The sequence below is a fragment of the Aythya marila genome, assembly GCF_965140915.1.
Source record: "Aythya marila genome assembly, chromosome: 9".
NCBI classification, from domain to species: Eukaryota; Metazoa; Chordata; class Aves; order Anseriformes; family Anatidae; genus Aythya; species Aythya marila.
This window is the reverse complement of record NC_139050.1, coordinates 23,134,251-23,153,418: the sequence shown is the minus strand read 5'-3', so window position 1 is coordinate 23,153,418 and position 19,168 is coordinate 23,134,251. Positions and strand designations below refer to the sequence as shown.

The following is a 19,168-nucleotide window of genomic DNA, read 5'->3' as shown; positions in this document are numbered from 1 at the left end:
GGCACTCACTGTCCTGTCAGTTCTTTTGAGCATAAAAGGAAATGCAAAATACTATTTCCATGAAGAAAATTATTACAGTACAAAGTACTATATCATGATCGCAAGTAGAAATGTAAATGTTTCTTTGTCGGAATTATATAAGATAGTGTAGGAAACATATAAAATATAAAACCACAGTATTTTTGCTACAATATTTCAAGGACTGATAGATGTAGATACATAACAAAACGGCGGTACTTAACCATACTCTTGTTTTATTTCTAGATTAGAATCCAAGCACAATGATTCTTTAATTTTTGCTAAGAATACACATGGTTAATTAACCATGTAGATTTATGTTGTAAAATTACTGAATATGGTAGATAAAGTGATATATTTATGTCTCCCAGCAGATCCAGTGTTGCTTCATCATCTCTCACACCACAGGATCATGCAAAACAATTCTGCTGTCCTGACAAGATGTGTTGAACTATGTCTGGTGATGTGCTCCGTTCTGCTCTGGCGTGGAGCATTTGGTTATGCACAGTCCATTTTTAAGGCACACATTACTCAGTAGGAGTTCACAGCCAGATTAGAAAAATGTGTAAAATTGTTCAGTTCTCCTGGTTCAGCATAAAGGGATTGTCAGAAATGGAGAAACCTCCCTAAAATCCATCCATAATTTGGAATACCATGATTTTAAAATCACAGAATAGGCTTTATAAATTATTCATTTCACCTCCTGATTTTTATTCTCTTGATTTAATTTAGAAACATCTCTTGAATTGAGAGAGGATAAAATTTGAGCCATAACACAATTATACGTTCAAATTAGGAAGGAACAAATTATTTCAGAAAGAATCATCTGTGCACCATGAAAGTTTACATTTTTTTTAAGACTAACATTCAAATTGAATCTTACAGAAAGCTTGTAAATTACTAATTAACCTTTAAAAAGTGTATCGTATTTTTGAAGTGAGACTTTTTTACTCCAAACTACAGATTGCATTTCCAGAGCTGCAAAATCACTTTAAAAAAGCAATTCCTTTTGAAGTCCAGAAGTACAAATGCTTAGTCTGTTTGGTGGGCTTTACAAAAACTGTGGCTTCAGGCTTCTCAAGAAAATCTATGCCATTGGAAGTTTTGTCCAACATCTGAAAATCTCATGGAAATAGAGCTACAAATAGAAATGTAAAGATTTAAACTGAACTACCACGTCAATACCAAGTAGATGAGCCTTGTCCAAAGCAGTTCAAATAAAAGTATCTATAAAACCATTTTTACCTGTCATTTCCAGAACTTTGGGAAAAAAAGTATTCCAGAATCGACACTGCTGAGAACGTAGCTTTGTCAGCACTTCTGAAGCATCAGTATTTAATGTTAAATATTTTTGTTCAGCACTGGTGAAGACTGGCCATCTTGTTCCATTAATCAGGGTCCCATTTGGATTTCTAAATGAAAAAGAGAAACATTTCATTTTGAATGAGAAATTATCACATCAGATGAGGATTTGTTGGTTAATTGATTGGTTGGTTGGCTTTTAACTTAACAGTTAACAGCTTATCTATGTTAGCTTGAATTACTGATGTACACTTTTGTAAGTGACAGGAAAAAAAAAAAAAAAGAAAAAGAAGCAAAAATTGGTTTAAGTTCATAAGTTCATTATATATATATATATATATATAAAGTAATATATAAGCATTATGGTTTATATTTTAAATCCTTTACCTAAGGAAAATGTTAATAAACTACCATATACAAGCTACACATGTTGAATTTGGAGATTCTCACAGAAGCTGTACATTATTGAGGGTGAGTTAAGAACAAGTAAATTACTTTGGGGGGTTGAGTGATTCATGTTTTAGTTTCAGTGATGCTGATCACTTCGGATAGACAAACAGATTGGACTAAATGACTCAGATGAAAAATACAAGTAAAGGTTCAGAAGTGTCTAAATTTTGGATCAGAGGTATCTATAGTGGGAGAGAAAAGAATTATTTCTCATTAAGAAGGAACAGTTCCTCCCTGAAGTGCACTGAGCTCCATTAGTGGAGTGCCAAACATGAACAGTATCAAATCTGCTGGAAACTGGGAAGAACGACAGAGCACTTGGCTCTTTATAACACACACTCCACACATTAAAGGATCACAGCTGTTAGTATTAAAATAGTTGTGACAAATATTCCTAATACAATAGAATTCGTAAGGTTGTAGGGAGAGACTGATTAACATTCAAAGGAACAGACAGATCCAGTTTTTCCCTCCAAAAAGGACAACATGTAGCACCTATAGGATTTATCTCCATGACTAGAGGAAAAAAAAAAAAAAAAAAAAAAAAAAAAAAGGTTTAAGTGTGTAGAAGAACAAAATGTGGAATGTTGCATTAGGGAACAAATGAGACAGAATATGATTTTTAGAAAAAGTGATCTGGGACTGTTTAAAAAATAAATCTATGTTAGCTCTGAAGAGGTTAGAAGACAAATTAAGCATCTTATTTCAGTGCAAGCAGAACTCATTTTCTTTGCTAGAAGATGATATAAGGAATGGGTTTTAGAGCAGAAAAACAGTAGTCGGTGATCCTTGGCATGATAAATTAAGGAACAGTAGAAGGTGAGCTTATTTGGTTACTTCCATTTTGCTTTTCACCAAGAGTTCCCAGAAGGCAGCGGTCAGACAGGAGTCCAATATGTGTGAAGCCCACTTGAGTGATGCTTGCCAAGTATGAGAACAAGGTACTCGGCATAGGTGGGAACAGTCAGAGCATAAGATTCAGCCACTGAAATAATATGGAAACCTAGCAGTTCACACAGAACAAGTCAAATATTTGGCCCATGTTTTAGCATTCTGCTTTACTCCAGATTCCTTAACACCAAGTATCCACCACTTACAGAAACATCATCTTAGAGTAAGAGATTTAGCATGCCATTTCCCAATTGGCTCACTTCTTTACTGATTTTTCTTTACTAATTTTGTTCTGATTAACTTATGGAACCCTTTTTAACTGCACATTTCTTTGTGGCTCATGAAAACGATGACTTAAACAGAGCTGACTTGCACTTCAGTTCAAGATCAGAACACTAATGGTGCTGTCAGTATTCATTTAACAGCTTTTATGCTATGAAATAAATCATGACATTCCACATTGTAATTTACAGGTGTGTGTGGGATTGTACAATGACTACAGATGTATTTTACTAAAAATTATTGAAAGAAATATGAGAGCATTTTGAAATACGTGAACCTGCTGATTATGACATTCTTTCTGCATTTCCAGAATGCTTACTGTTCAAAGAAATGTCCAGTAATTTCCTTTTTAGCTCTGCTACTCAAAATTTCCAGAGTTAACATACAGTTCTCAGATATAGCAAAGCAGAGAGATCACAGGAGTATCATTTTTAATTGGTAAGAACGAGTTATAATTATAACCTTGTTGTCCTATCACAATTACTTTTGATTCCTTCTTGCTAATTACTTTGTGATGAAAATTGCAGTGCACAGAAAAAAAAAAAAAAAAAAAAAAAAAAAAAAAGGTAAAATTCAATGGTCTCTGGACCAAGCCCAAATTTTTATCTTTTTTTTTTTTTTTTTTTTTTTTTTTTTTTTAAATAATTAAAAAATTGTGAGATATGTCCTCACCAAACAGAAAGGGACCCAATATACTCCACAACCCTATCTCTGAAATTGCATCATGATCATGCAGGGCTTGGGCCACACATCTTAGGATGGATCTTGTGCATTTACTTCTTCAAACACTAATATCATTTCTTAGACTTCTGTCCCTATCTGTAAGCTCTAGTTAGGGAAGACCTTCCTTTTGTTCAGAGAGAATGCAAGCTTCTTCAATGAATATTTTAGGAAGCAACTAGCTTATTCTCTATACACCTTTCCATGTGTGCAGGAGTGAGTCTTGACACAATTAAGTGCAATTATTTGAATTGCTCCTAGAGAAGAGAAGAAGAAAAGAACAACCTTGTGTTTAAACTTTGATGTAAACAGAATTTGTTTCAATATTTCTGTTATTCTTTCTTCTTTACATGTGCCCTGAAGTGTAGGCTGGATTTTCTCTACTTTCTGACAGTGGTACTGAAGTTCACTCAGTTATTTCACTAAGGTATGTGTTTAAGGCAGCCAAACTTATTTTCTCATTAACTTGAAAAACAGAGTACTTTGGGGGCTCAATCTCCACTAAAGTTGTTGTGTACTACCTTCACACATACATATGCTCCCACTGAAGTTCGTGAGCCTTATTTTAATCCTCTTCTTAGTGGAATTTGCTTGTTATTGTTTACTGTTACTAAGATCATACCCTCCCTCTTTGGGTATTGTACAGCCATAACTGTCAATAACATTCAATTCTCAAGACTCATTCCTAGTAAACATTCAAGATTTGACAAAGCAGGAGTGAAGAGGGTTTCAGAGGAGCTTATTCGCTGATAATTTCTGGATATTTTATGTTCTTATTCAAAAACCTCAGAAAGAGAATGTTAATTTGGTGCAGATTGAATGCAATAACCTGAACAGAGTTCTGTTAATCATAATAAACATACCCGCATTACCATTCTCATTAATATGATCAATATAGCCTGGAAAACCATACTAATTTACTGAATATTTGTTAATATTGACATGTCAGGCAGAACATAATATTCAGTATTACAGATGGCTTATCAAACACATCCAGAAAAAATTAATTCAACACCTAACTAGTTTTTTATTATTATTATTTTGTAAGCACATACAATATAATGTCTCTGTAAAATACAGTTTTTATTTTGGGGAGTGAACTTTGAGTTGTTTTCACTCTGCTGTGGTATCACCATTTAACAGAGTGCTTCCTTTGTACGTTTACATTATACTTTGATATAGTCCATAAAGAAAAAAAAAATAATAATAATAAAAATCTGTGCTAGCTGTCTTGGAAAATGGTTTAGGCATAATTTACCTTCTTAATGAGTGTTGTAAACACTAACTGCACCACATGCTAGCTTAGATTGTCCCAGGCTTTCACTCTATTCCTATTTGGCTGCTCTGTTTGTAAAAGAATCAGGTTAACACCTTGTGTGTTTTTCTAGAGAAAACAACAACAACTAAACAACAACAACAACAAAAACATCCTTTTAGCTATCTAACACGGATGAATTATATCAACCCAACCTCACTAAGAGATTCAGAAGCTGAAACACAGCTCTGCTTGCAGTCCCTGGTAGCCCCTTCCTCTAGATAGGCCTGCCTGGAAGACCACAGACAAATACTGCTTCTGCCTGGCTGCAGCTGTTCATAGAGATATTGCTCCCTGAGAGGAAGCACATACTAATTTCCCCTGAGCAGCATGTTATTGCTCTTAATTGTCTCTTCAGTTGCCGCTGGCTTCCATCCGACCCTCTCTGAGATGAGCGCAGCAAGCTCGCTTGCCTCCAGTTCACCCCATAGAGAATATCCAATTCCTCCCTGATCTATGAAGCAGTGGGAAGGTGGCTTCTCCATGCACAGCTTACCTCTCTGCTGCTCTCATCAGAGTAGCAGCAACCACCCCAGCCAAAGACAGTGCACAGTGAGAGAATTTCTTCCTCGGTGCCTTCTGCAGGTTACCACCACACTGACATTCTGCTGGCATGTGTCTTGTTAGCTGAATGAGCTGCCCGCTGAGATTAATGAAAGGTTATGGTAATGCCGCTGCACCCTCTGCTTCCCCTGTGCAGTAAGAATTGAAATCAAATGGAGACCTGTTCCTGCTAGGTGCAACTTTATTGACTTCACCAGGGTTGTATCTGCTGATGCTCGCTCTCAATTTTGCCCTCTTTTCTTTTAAACAGTTGGTTTAAAAGGAGGAGAGAGTGAATGTGAATCATTTTTATTAGCTTTCATGGCTCCTTGCAGCTATCAGGTAGTACTGGCAATCAGCTGTTTTTCATGGCATGCCATTTTACACTGTGTTACCATGGGCACAAGATAACAGGGAGGGGGATCTGCCTCCCAGATAACTGGGAATGCCACAGCAGCAGTAACCCTGACTCTCATGCATTTTCTACAGTGGCATAACAAAGTCTTTAAGAATTATGGAAATAGTCAGTTCAGCACCACGTAAGAAAAACACTGCCACTGTTTCACCCTAGGGCAGCTCTGGGAAGGGGAATGCTTCTGCACATCTTTACTGCCAACAGAAGGAGTTGATGAAATCTCGTGTGGATGTACCCGAGGTAGCTTCTCAGCAGCCACATGGACAGCAGCACAGACGAGGCAGCAGCATGGTTTCCACTCCTACATGCCCTTGTGCAACAGCCCAGCACAGGTATAAAACCTAATAGTAGTGAATGAAATTAAAAATATATTTTGAGTTTGCACTTGTAGAAGTACACAACTAAAAGATTTTTCTGTACCATTGTAAATTTTGGTTGTTTTCTTCTAATGCATTTTCTGCCAAGTAAAGAGAAGTAAGATAGCACAAGGCAGAGAAATTTAAGGTACAAAATGAGTAAAAGGATAAGGAAACATCAACTGGGCTATAGTGTTAACTGCTGATATCCATGAGTAAGGGGTGGGAAGAAAAGTCAAACTGTTTCTAACCGAAACAAGGTTCCCACCTAACAAATGATATCACAGACTAAGCTGTAATGGCACCATGAGTAAACATATCCATTTCATAATAATGAAATTATTATTATTATTATTATTTTTATTTTTTTTTAATGATAGTGTGGTAAGGGCTCCTGGATAAGATCACCATGTGATAGGTCCCCACCAAAGCTCTGGCCTCCAACTCATTGCTCTTCTGAGGGATGGGCTATGGCAAACGTTTTACTCTTTCTGTAATGGGGACAAAGCATGACTCCCTCCTGCCCATGCCTCAGTCAACAAGTGATCTCACTGAGGATATCATACATTTTGAAGAAAGGCCATGAGATTTGTATCCTAAAAATATATCTTAGTTTTACAACTGATTTATTAATGGCTACGCTGTGTAGAACTCCTCCATTAATCATGTTGGCACTAAACAAAGCACCCAAACAAATACCTTTCAGTACTTAGCATTTGAAACAAATAGATGTTTTTAGTTTTTTTTTTGTTTTGTTTTTTTTTTTTTTTTTTTTTTTTTTTTTCCTCCATCCTGGAAGAGAACATGTTGTTGTTTTCCTTCCTTTCACTCTTTTTCACTCCTAATTAGCTGGCAAGCATCAGAGGTGCACCAGGCGTGCTGGGCTGCCCACGTGCTCGTGGAGCTCAGGGTCGAGGGGCAGGAAGTGTTTGCAGCATTAGTCAGGCAAATGTCTCCAGATATCTCACATAATTTCCAAAGGCCATAATGCATGATATTTATACCTGTGTTCATTTTCTTGTCGCAACACAACCGCTGCCAGGTTAACAGCAACTCTGGGTGGTGGTGCAGTCCCCAGGAGGATTGTGGTGGAATAGTCTGTGTAAGGCCTTGCTCCTCACCTAGCGCTGGGAGTTTAACAGATACTTTCCAGCCCAGTCTTATTAAAAAGATGAGCAGCTTACTGTTAAGTACTTGCTGAATCTTCTCAAACCTTCAAACAATTTGGCTTAACACCGGTGTCTTCATACCATACTGTTAGTTTCAGATGGCTCACTGTTAACTAGACACCAGAGAGGGTCACAGCATTGACAACTCAAGAACCTGAGGAACAGGCCTAGCTATTGTAAAAAGAAAATGAACCTGTTCTGGAAACTATCCTTAGAGAAGTTAGTATGGGAAACCTGTAAAAAAAATTCTAACTGTAAAAACATCCCCTGAAGCTCAGACTGTTGCATAAACTTTCCATTCAGCAATTGAAGGCTATATAAATCCAAAAGGCTCTCACTGTGTGAATACGTAGATTGCATCTGATGCAAATAACATCACCAGTTGGGGCCACATATGTACGATTCAGTATAATGAATTTACTCTCAGATTTTTTAAATTCAGACAGTTATTCAGAACATTTTCCCAAGTCAGCTAATCATTTACTATCCACTAAGAGGACTTGATGGACTCCCTGGACAAAATCTCAGTATTGTGCCAAAATATTTTACACTAAAATGTACTCTTTGAGGCTTTCTGCTATTAGAAACTGCAAAGCAAAGACAAGATGACAGAGGCACTTTCCTGTTCATTATCTAAAGTTTACAGATTGGCTCATTTAGAATAACAAGGCAAGGGGAAGTGTCACTCCTAAATAAGTGAGTTGGAAAGCTGACATGCTATCACTCCATGAATACATGCATTAGTTTTGATGTTGGTTGGTACATAATACTGCATAACAAGTTACCTTGCTAGTTTTTATTTAATTGAGGCAGCTCTCCAGGGTATTCCTTAATATCAGCTAATCACTAACCATCCTATCTATTGAGCTGATGGAACCTCTGCAAATGTCCTGCCATGATTAATATTTTATTTTTAAATATCCTCTTAAGGTCTTTATCCTTTTAGACTAATGGGAAAGACAACAGCTATCTAATCTATCAGCTGAAAGGTCTGAGTGGTGCCATTTATAATAACCAAGCTCTAAAATCTACCATACTGAAAGGTGACAACTCAGACAGGGCTATTGTCAGCCTGTGGAATACTGGGTGATTGGAAAGCATTCACGATTATCTGTTTTATACACTAAGCTTCTTTGCAGCCTCATAGCCTCAGCAATCTCAAGGTGTCAGGCCTGTGCTCTTCAGGCAGTATGAAGAATAGGGGAGTTTGGAAAATAAATAAATCCTGATTGCATTTTAAAACATTGATTTGTTTATTAGAATTTAATCCTTGCAAGAAAATAGTAACCAGCTTCTGAAAATCTGTAGTAATTAAAACTTTGTTATTTAATAGTTCCTTAATGTTACTTGAAAATCATTGGTCCCGATTATGTGATTGTTGAGCCTTATTCAGATTCCCACGGTACTGAATGAAAAGACTCAGATGATTAAGTATTACAAGTTTGAGAGAGGTTGCGGGGTTGAATCCTTCAAATTGCTTTTCTCAAGCAGTTGTTTATGGAAAGTTCATTATTTTTTGTTGTTCTCAGCTCTCACTCACAGATTACAAATATGAGTTCATTATCTAGTGACTATAAAGTGCCTCTGAGTCACAGCAAAAGGAAACTGCTTTGCAAGTAATATTGAAGATAAACATTATTTCTTCTGCTGATCCTTGAAGAAACCTGTAGAATCCAGCTGGCATGCTTTTTAACTGACAGAAATTGGAGGAGGACCTTTACAGCTAGGCTTTCTTACATCTTCACAGGCTAAATAAAGCTCAGGATATTCCTTCCAGATTCCAGCTTGGTGACAACCATGGTGTGTTTAAATCTTAAACTATAATTTGTCCTGGTATGCATTATTACAGATGATATCGGTTTCAGGAAATGAAGCAACAAGCTGTTGCTTCTTTTTTGGTCTTATTGTGTTCTGCTCAAAACAGACTCATGAAGCACCCATCCAATTGAAATTCTTCTTGCTTGTGCATGTCTTCATGCTTATTTGTGAATTCCTGCTATATATAAAGGACTGACAAGGAAGGAAGGTCTTGAGATATCAGCCATAGATAATGTAGTATTTGAGACATTTAGATCCGGGATCTTCTGTCTTAGCTCTTTGGGCATGCTGGCAATGCATTTAGGAGCTCAGTCCCTCAAATCCCTGGCTCCAGGATTGGACTCTGCTCTGGTATCAGCAGTAATAATAAGTCAGGTCAGCCGAGCCAGAGTTAATAAGCCCTTCAGACACCAGCAGAGTATTTCCAACCTCCTGGGCCCACACTAGCACCCCTGCACGTAGGTCTCCTGCATTGTGAAAATGTTCCAGCAAAGCTTGGTGCTATTTCAGGAACCGCTGCCCCAAACTCTGCTGTCTTTATAGCATGCGATGAGATGTGATTATTATACAAGGTCTGGAACAGTAGTCCTACTACTCTACCTAAGTGTTACCTGTGAGGTAAAATGTCTTTTCCTGAGCAACTGTGAAGATAAACCTGAACAGGCATTTCTCTAAATTTAGCTTGAATCATACTGATTTAAATGAGCACACTGTTGTCCTGATATCCTCTGAGTCTCTCTGAGTGAGAGCTGTCAGACCTGTGTCTCCTGGCTTCTCAGCAGGTCTCTACTACAGTCCTAAACCCATGACATTCAGAGACCCCACAGTATCTTGGATGGTATATCCCAAATGCATGCATGTTCTGCAGAGTTTTAGTGAGGGTGTAAGGAAGAGACTGAGAATGTTGAGAGCATTATTTCTGGCCAAAGGAAAGAAATTAAAGTCTGGAAATGACCACAGAATAATCTTCAATGTAGTTTCATTGTCAAGAAGAAAAAAATATTTGAAGTTAAATTGAATTCAGGAGAATGGGTGAAATTTTGGAAACAATGTGGAAATAGTTTCAAAATACAAAAAGTATGGTTTATTCTGACTTTTAAGAGATATTTGTCACTCACTCTAGCTAACAATCCCCTTATATTGTATATGACAAGTACCTAATATGACATACCTACATAATATAACTATAGTCCTTTATACTTCTTCGGTTATGTATTGAGATAAAGCAGTAAAGAGTTTTTCAGAAGTACTTTATTCCTTGTGCTTAACATGCCTTGCATCTGATTTGTTATTTTGTATGGTGTTTGAAGACCAGTTCAACACTTTTTGAGGTGAATCAGTAACTTAGGGGCTGACCCAAAACCACATAAATGGAAGAGATTTATTTTCAGAAAGCCCTGGATCAGATCCCAGCATGAGAAATACCTGCAGAAACAATAGCTTTTAGTTTTACTATTTGTTTAGTTTTACTATTTGGAAATGGAAGAATGTGCTGAATCCTACTAGGACTTTGAAGAAGGAAGTCGTTTCCACCAAAGGTAAATAAGAGAATAAGTAGACAGAAATGGACATGGCACTTGTCCTTTTAGTTGTGCACTAAAACTGGTATATCTCCTGTACACCCTTACTTCTCCTTCTCATGGCATGGGAAATCTTGAACTTACATAGTATTTTAACCAGAATTGCTCCCAGGGACAAATCTAAAGAAACTGCATAAAAGGAGAGAAAAATGTTTTTATTTCCATGGAACTATTAATACTGTGTTTAAAATTCCCAGTGGCTTTGGTAAAATTTGTCAGCCCCGCTGGTTGTAAGGAAGAGTAAATGCTGTACTTATATGTATATGATTGCTGTTTCCATCTCTCACTCTCCTTGCCATTAATAGAGTTCATTCCCAGACACACGGAAATTGTTCAATAAACAGACTTGATGCTTTTCTTATCTCTAAAGACTACATTTTCAATACAGGCTGTGTAGTGGATGTTATTCTACAATATAATATTTGAGATCTGTTTTCAATTGTAATTGCCTTAATCACGATTTCTTTTCAAGATGGATACTCCACATAGCCCTGAACCAAGTAAAATCATCTAGATTCATTGTGTCCTGATGGACTTGATCATAGTAACATTTTTCTTGATATTTTCCACTACTACCACTATTTTATTTCTGTAAATGGTAGGAAAAGCATGAGTCACAAACTTAAACTGCCATGAAATCTGGGTCAAATTGAAGAGTCCTATATATGAAACCTTCAGACAATTTTCAGTAGCATGTATATGTGTTGTTTCATCTGAAACTGAACTACTGATACTTCATTATGGAAAGTGTAAAAAAAAAAGAAGTAATAGTATTCACAAGCCCACCATTAGGCTATCTAAGAATAAAATAGAAAAATATATGATAAAATTATTTTCTTATGTGTGTTATAATTCACTGTAGATTTGACATCTACACGTTGAGATATATATCTTTTCACATTCAACACATCACATTCATATTATGTCCCAGCATTATAACATCCTCCGAATCTGATTTAAACTACATTCTGGCACCAAATGGGAGATGTCCAAATAGAAACTTTTGGACTGAGAATCATGAAAGTCATGATCTCAAAAAGAAATAGTATGCGAAGAGGGGAGGATATCTGATAAAGTTCTTCTCTTTAAAATTGAGAGTGCTTTTGTGGAATTATAGTATGCACACTACTTCATACCTAGGAAAAAAAAAAAAAAAGTAACTTTTTAAACCTCTGAGAATTTCCGATTTTAGAAAAATTCACTTATTCCTTGAGAAAAACACAATAAATACCATTCATGAGAGACAGATACTTAACACTTCATTAGTTAAAATAAAAATCACAGAACAGCAGCTCCAATATGGACAAAATAGTAATAATGATTAATAATAATAATAATAATAATAATAATAATAATCTCTCTGGTGTAAATTTGAGGCAACACTCCTTGGAGTTTGTATTGTGTGAAAATAGGAACTTGTTTTATGTTCCCTCAAAGAAAGGTAGAGAATACAGATGTAGGCCAGGGATGTCTGAGAAGGAAAATTATGGCAGCAGATTTAATTTTACATCTGTACTAGCATATAATTTTGTAACATCATTAACTTTGAGCATGAAATGTCTGATTTCTACTTATGCAGCTTCTAGAACTGTGGGGAGGGAAGATCACAAATCCTCTGACTAAATTGCTAACTACTTTTACCCACAACTGACTACTCTTGCAGTTGATCGAAAAAAAATTAAACATTATATCGAACTACCTTTGAAAATATGGTGTTAGGTAACCTCTGCTGCTCCTCATTTCCTCTTTTCTCCCCTTTGCCACTTCTCTGAAACAAGCCAATCTCTTGTGTTGGGTAGCAAATTAAAATTTGTACTGAAAGGTTTCCATTCCTCATGTGAAATTCCTCAGTAGGACTTCAGATTAATGTTCCAGAGCCACTTGGAAAAATGGGGTTTGCAGACCTTTCAAACTTCAATTTCTGTCTTTTGATGATGAAACAAGGACTAAGCTGTAGAAAAGCAGCACAGAAAAAGTGTCCTAAAAAGAGGGTTAACTATGGGTGAACACTAATTAGAACTTCACAGTGATTTCTGCAATCATTCAGTTACATGTACACAGCTATGATTTAGGGAAAGTAATCTCTAGTCCTAGATAATGTCTGAAGTGTATTGCTTTGTATCTTTCCTTGTTCACCTAACCTCTTGCATCTGTTAGTATTTCCTTTATTTTCCCACCTTCTTTACTTATATATTTTCCAACAAATGCTAATGCTAATTTCCACCCAGGGTTTTTATTTCCAACTCCAAATTGAGGGTAGAAAGCATGCCATAATTTTATTCTAACCATAGAGGCACAGTTGTACCTCTTCATCCCTCTCCCTTCCTAAAAAATATTCCTGGGTAGGCTTCCTGCAGGGTTTGGGGCACAACAGAGAAGCAGGTCTGGTAGTGGTTCTCCTACTCATCTCTTTGTCGCGAGAGTAGGAATAAGTCCCATCTGAGATGTGGCTTTTTCCCTCTCTTCTTGTTCAGGGTAACCTGAAGGCAGCCTAGCTGCCTAGCCTATTCTGTTCAAAGGCAGCCTAGCTCTACAAAAGCCCACCTCAAAGAGATTCCCATTATCATTTTTTCTCTCCTGCCTGTATGTTCATGTTTGTGTATCTCTGCCCACATCTCCAGACATAGGATGTTCACCTTCTTCAGTCTCAGGACTGTGGATTAGCACTGGTGGTTTTGATCCTGCAGACCTTGTCAGTATTTAAAAAGTATCTACCGTCTTTTCAAGCTGTGATTTTCACTTTGATAACTGAGCACATGACGAAACTGATTTATTGCCCCTGCAATTTATCTTTGAGTTAGAGAGCTACATTACTAATCATTTTAGGAGTCTCAGATACACAAAGGTATTCGGGTGGATAAGTCCCAATGAAGTCATCCTAAAATCCTAGACTAATACAGCTTTCTATACAAAGCAAAAAATCTTATAGCAGCAGATTTATTTATTTATTTTTAATTGAAATCCACCGAATAAATCATGAGGCTTTTTAGGTCTTCCATCATCAGGAAGAGATTCTTTACCTACTACTCCATTCCTGACAATTGCATTACAGCTTACCCTTTACTATAATGAATTGCCAGTGCTATATCCAAGGCAAAGCTTTGTGTTATAGTTTTAGGTTTTAGTTTTATGCCTCATTCAATTACTCCTACAATATTTGGACATTTCCTTAATAGACGTTCTCATCTTGTGTTTGAAAATAATGATTTGACTCATCTTTTGTAGAGAACAAAATCTGTATGGATGGAATTACATTTGCTGCACATATGGAAAGCAACAAGACATCTTTGTGTAATTTTGCAATATTTGCAATAATACTAAACTAATCTAAATGATTTGTATCCCAGGCCTATTTTCAAAAGATGATTGAATCAAATATTCCTGTTTTCAGTTTTGAAATTCAATGACAGCTTGTCAGCTTGCAAGCCAGAAACTGAGATGAGTGCCAAAAGTGAGTCTCTAGTTACTAATTTTTTCCATGATGTACTATTTCCAAATGTATTGTGTTGCTTGTTTCCATTACTGCTTCTGAATTTAAGAAATATATATGGATACTGGAAAAGTGATGAGTCACTTTTAGAACTCAAAAAATTAAGGTGAAGGTAAAGCAACAGATACAGAAAAGCAGTAACTTTCCTAAAGTTTGACCATTTTCTTGTTTGTGAATACAATTCCCACAATATTTTTTCACAGCTCAGAAATGGTTCTGTGAACGTGTGTGAGAATGCATGTGCTCTTTTGGGTCAAAATAAAAGCTTTACTTTTCCCTAATACGGAGAAGGTAAGACCTATCCTTCCATGTCTTTTTTCATATTTTTAGAAACCCTCCTCATGCCTTGTTTATACTCCTTCAGCTTTTACCTCACACCCAGAAATCTTCTTATTAACCTGTTCCAGTCAGGATCTGGTCCTGCTGAGTTGCAGCAGTGGTCTCTCTGAGGAACCTGTGAGGATCAGCACCAGGTCTCAGCCTGTTTCCCTGTAGGCTAGTCTCAGAAATAGATACAACCCACAGTAAATATCTTATAAAATGGCTTGGTAGTAAGTAAACCATCCTAGTTATTGAAGTATTAGAAAATTAAGTGGTTGGATGGTTTATATTATCTTTTTTTTTTTTTTTTTTTTTTTTTTTCAGTATATTCTTTCCTTTCCATACATAGATGATATAGGTCCCCAGTTCAGTCTCTCGTCTGGACTCTCTATGAGGCTGTTGTTTTTGTTCTCACTGTTCTGAAACTACTATCTATAAACATGTTGTGATAAGTTGGTAACAAAAGCACTGAAATTTATTATATGTCTACCAGTGGAACATCAGGGAAAGGCAATAATAACCAGGCAAAGTGCTTCAGAGCTTTAGTGGGACAATCAAAGCCTCACAAATTCCCCTAAAACATAGGAGGAAATATTTCAAAGGCTTCACTTTAGAGAAAAAGCTGCAAAGATTTGTTTCAGCAGTTGTAAAACTGGCAGTGAGACAAGTTTTGCCAGTTTCCTTTTATCTGAAACATTTTTCACAAAGCCTTAAAAATATTATCTCTGTATGTTCCACTACATTCTTATTTGAGTTTTCATCTCATCTGATTTGTCTATCTCCTTGTCAGTTTACGTCACTCATATCTAAAAAATACAGTTACCAAATCTAATGAATAAAGTAATGCAAAAGGCATAACCTAGCAACCACTGATTTGGGATGCCATATATTTTTTCCTGATAAATAAAACTTCCTCTTTCTAGAGTTAGCAGAGCATTCTGCTGTTTATGATTGATAGTACCTGTTAGTGTCACTTGCTTACTTTCAAAAGCTTTCTCAAAAACATCAAAAATGCAGCAGAGAAAATAATTTTAAAAGTATTTAAAAAGAGAAATTTCAAATTCTTTCTATCACCATGGACTCCACTTAAAATGAAGTGTGCTGGAAAACATTCAGAAGGCCACTGAAAACTAACTTGATATTTTTAAAATGAACATTACCTGTATTCAAACATAATTATACTGAGCCTAATTCACCCACTTCCATATTGTATTAATATCACACTTTGGTTTACAGTTGAATAAAATTCAGCCACATTTCTTTGCTATCACCAATATTCAGTTTGCTGATTGCTGGAATCCTATCAAATGTTTTAAGGCTAGTAAATGATGTTCAACTACCACTGGTCTTAAAACAAGAATCAGATGGGGAGATCCTATGTCAGTGTAAATGGAATAATTTTAAGTCAAAATTTAAATCAAGAAGATCAGTTTTGCAATCTGTCCTTTCTCATATTACAAATATTTTATTATACTTGATTTACTGAGAAAGCACCAGAAATAACATTCTTTCCTCCCTCACTTCACTGAGATTATTGAGGAAGCAATGACAGTGTTGTTCTCTCAATTCTCAAGTATATGCCAAGAAAAAGTGTTTTATGAAATTATGGTAATAGCAATAGGAAACGCTGGGATACTTGGTCAGATTGCTTGATAATGAAAGATCAATCATTAAAAATTGCATTGATAATGAAGCAGCAGAATTGTCCAAGTAATGGAAAAGGAATTGACATGCTTGGAAGCTTTTGACTTCCAGTCTCAGTGACTTATTGGCAGTTTGGTGATCACTGATTTTTTCTGCATTTTAAGGGACATCAGCATCCACCCTAAGACTGGTGACACACTGACCAGTTGGGCTGTCCCCACGTATCTACACTTTCTCCTTCAAAATGTTGAATCTGATTTAAAAGTGAAAAGATCATTGGAAGATGCAAGAGCCCAGCTGCCAGTAGGCTTCAAATAGCAGTATGCTGGAGAGGCTGAAAATGCCTCTCCAGCAAATGTCTTTCTGGAAGGCAGAGGCACTCTAACCTGGAAAGGGTAGTACCTGGCTGCACCTCTTAGGGAATAAAAGACTCATTACTGGAGCAAGGCTCTTCTAAACACTGTGAATCAGAGAACAGTATTTTTCTCCACATGTAGCACATACTTGCAGAGTGTAAAAGCTAATCTGTACCACTGATTACTTAGATCTGCTCTTGAAGTAAATCATAAGCATATTTCTGAGAGGAAGAGATGCTGTGAGTGTAGAACTGGAGGGGAAGTTACCCGCAAAGCCAGTCCACTTAGCCGCAGCTCCACAGGAGTTGTCCATCTGTGTCCTGTGGTCTACCTGCCAGCATCAGAGTTAGCATTCACTGGAAATAATCCAAAGGGCTGATCCTAAACAGCACTACCAGGAATATTATGGACCTCCCAGTCTGTCCTTTCTTCAAGCTACTCCATGTCAACTGTCAGACCAGTCCTTTTTTCTTTTTTTTTTTTTTTTTTCATCTCAAATGATGTGCTCTCTAGTAACTGTATTTATGTAGGTAAATATCAATGCCTGTTTCTTTTATTGCAGTAGCAGAAGTAGTTACTACATCCATAGTTCCCAAGCCAAATAGTGTCTTATTGTCAGTGAAGGGTACTTCTGCAAGGTCTCCACAGATATTACAGAACATGAAAAAATATGGCAGATTCCTAAAATTGCCACTACTCCCTTGGGTGCTGAATGGAGATATTAGTGTAAAACTCCAGCATCTAACTTCAAGCTGCATGGCTGAGATGTCTGTTCCCATTTCCTACTCAATTGTCTGCATTCCCCATTCGTATTAGGTATTTCTAAGAAACTGAAAGTGCTCCTGCAGAGCATTTGGGCCTTTGACTTCTCATATAACCACTTTTAATTCATTTTAATCCCTTTTTAATCCAACAATAGGCTATTACTTTTGGCATTATTAACTTTTTTTTTTTTTTTTTTTTTTTTTTTCTCCACTACTTGTACACTATGAGTATGGAATCTGTGGTCTGGATGATGAGGAAAGTGGCACACAATGGGTTAATAGTGATCAGATCTTTTACTGGTATGTAAATTGAGTAATTGTATTGTTGGTCATAATAGTGATGTTTTTGATACTTGTGGTGGAAGCAGAGGGAGGGATTATTTGCTGTTTGCTGTGGAAACCACTTGAAATTTGATCTGTAGGCTAATCTAATTATAGTGCAAATGATAATCAGACTAGATGACCAGACTGATGGTAAAATCAACTTAAACCTGAATGTACCTTATGTTGTCTAATTTAAGCCAGGGTGACAGGGACAGTATACTCCGTTTTGCACAGCAGGTAATTGAGATTTATATATATAAATAGAGAGAGAAAAAATCCAGTGGGAGTAGTAGTTCACAGAGATGTAAATATAGTGTTGCAGAATCTTGTGTAGCCCTAAACTTCTCTTTTCCTGCTAATAAATAGTTCTGCTTAATGGAAAAGTCTGCAGTTTTTGGATGGGAGGTATAAGATGCTGATTGCAAAGTCCTGCAGGCTGTAAAGCTGCAGCATGTTATAAAGGAGCCTCTCGGTTTGCTCTCTGCTGAGGGTGCAGTGACACCAGCCTCAAAGCAGTGTTGTCATAGCATGTCTTCACGATGCGGGAATTGTTAGCAAGTTTCGTCCTATCTCATTGTGCAGACATCATCTTGGGAATCTATCGCATGCATTTTTGGCATTGATAAATCAACCACAGAGCTTATTTCCAAAATGTATGCCCCTGCTGAATGCTTGTCTCTGTGTTAGTCTTTCACTCTGAATTGATACAGAGTGGTGCCATCAGGCTCCAAGTTAAGACAGAAGCAGAAAGAGCTCTTAGATTCTTATTATTTTTATTTGACTTTATTAGAATAAAATCTGCATTAAAATATTATGCTTCTGATGACTATAGTCATATGTATGGTCATTTTTCTGAGTTTTAAAATGCTTATCACTTATGGTAAAAAAAAAAAAAAGGATATTATAAATCCAACACATAAAAGGGATAGAACTTGTTAGTGTAACTAATATATATACATAAAAATACTTATTTGAATAAAAAATCCATCATTCTCATAAGTAAATCTGTTAATAATAATAAAAAAAAAAAAAAAAAAAAAAAAAAAAAAAAAAGGATGCACATAAAACTAGATCGTTAGCTCATCTCAGAATGTAACATAAAGGGGTTGCAAGGAGCTGGTGCCACAGCTCAGCTGCCCACAAGCTGGTGCCAGCCATGATGTGTAGTGTTTCGGAGCTGAAGCAGAGCCACCATAGAAGGGGGTACCATGAGACTGGGGCAGATCAGTTAAACACCATGCACAGGCACACAGCAGCTCCTAGCATAACAGCATGGTCAAAGAAAATAGCACTTCCCTTGGAGGAGTAAACAGGGGAATATCAGGTTGAAATAGAGGACAGATGACACCTGTAATTAGGACTCTTTGGGGGATGACAGTGTTTAATTCAGACACAGAAAGTTCCAACAAG

The 19,168-nt window shown here is 36.7% G+C and overlaps 1 protein-coding gene across 3 annotated transcripts in view; it reads right to left on the bottom strand.

Annotated features, from left to right (window-relative positions):
* The window catches only part of BCHE (butyrylcholinesterase), a 53,620-nt gene that overhangs the window by 6,839 nt on the left and 27,613 nt on the right, over window positions 1-19,168 (bottom strand). For all 3 annotated transcript variants that reach the window (XM_082767404.1, XM_082767403.1, XM_082767405.1), the window contains exon 3: window positions 1,264-1,430. In XM_082767404.1, coding sequence (XP_082623530.1) covers window positions 1,264-1,430 — 167 coding nt within the window. The remainder of the gene's footprint in view (window positions 1-1,263; window positions 1,431-19,168) is intronic.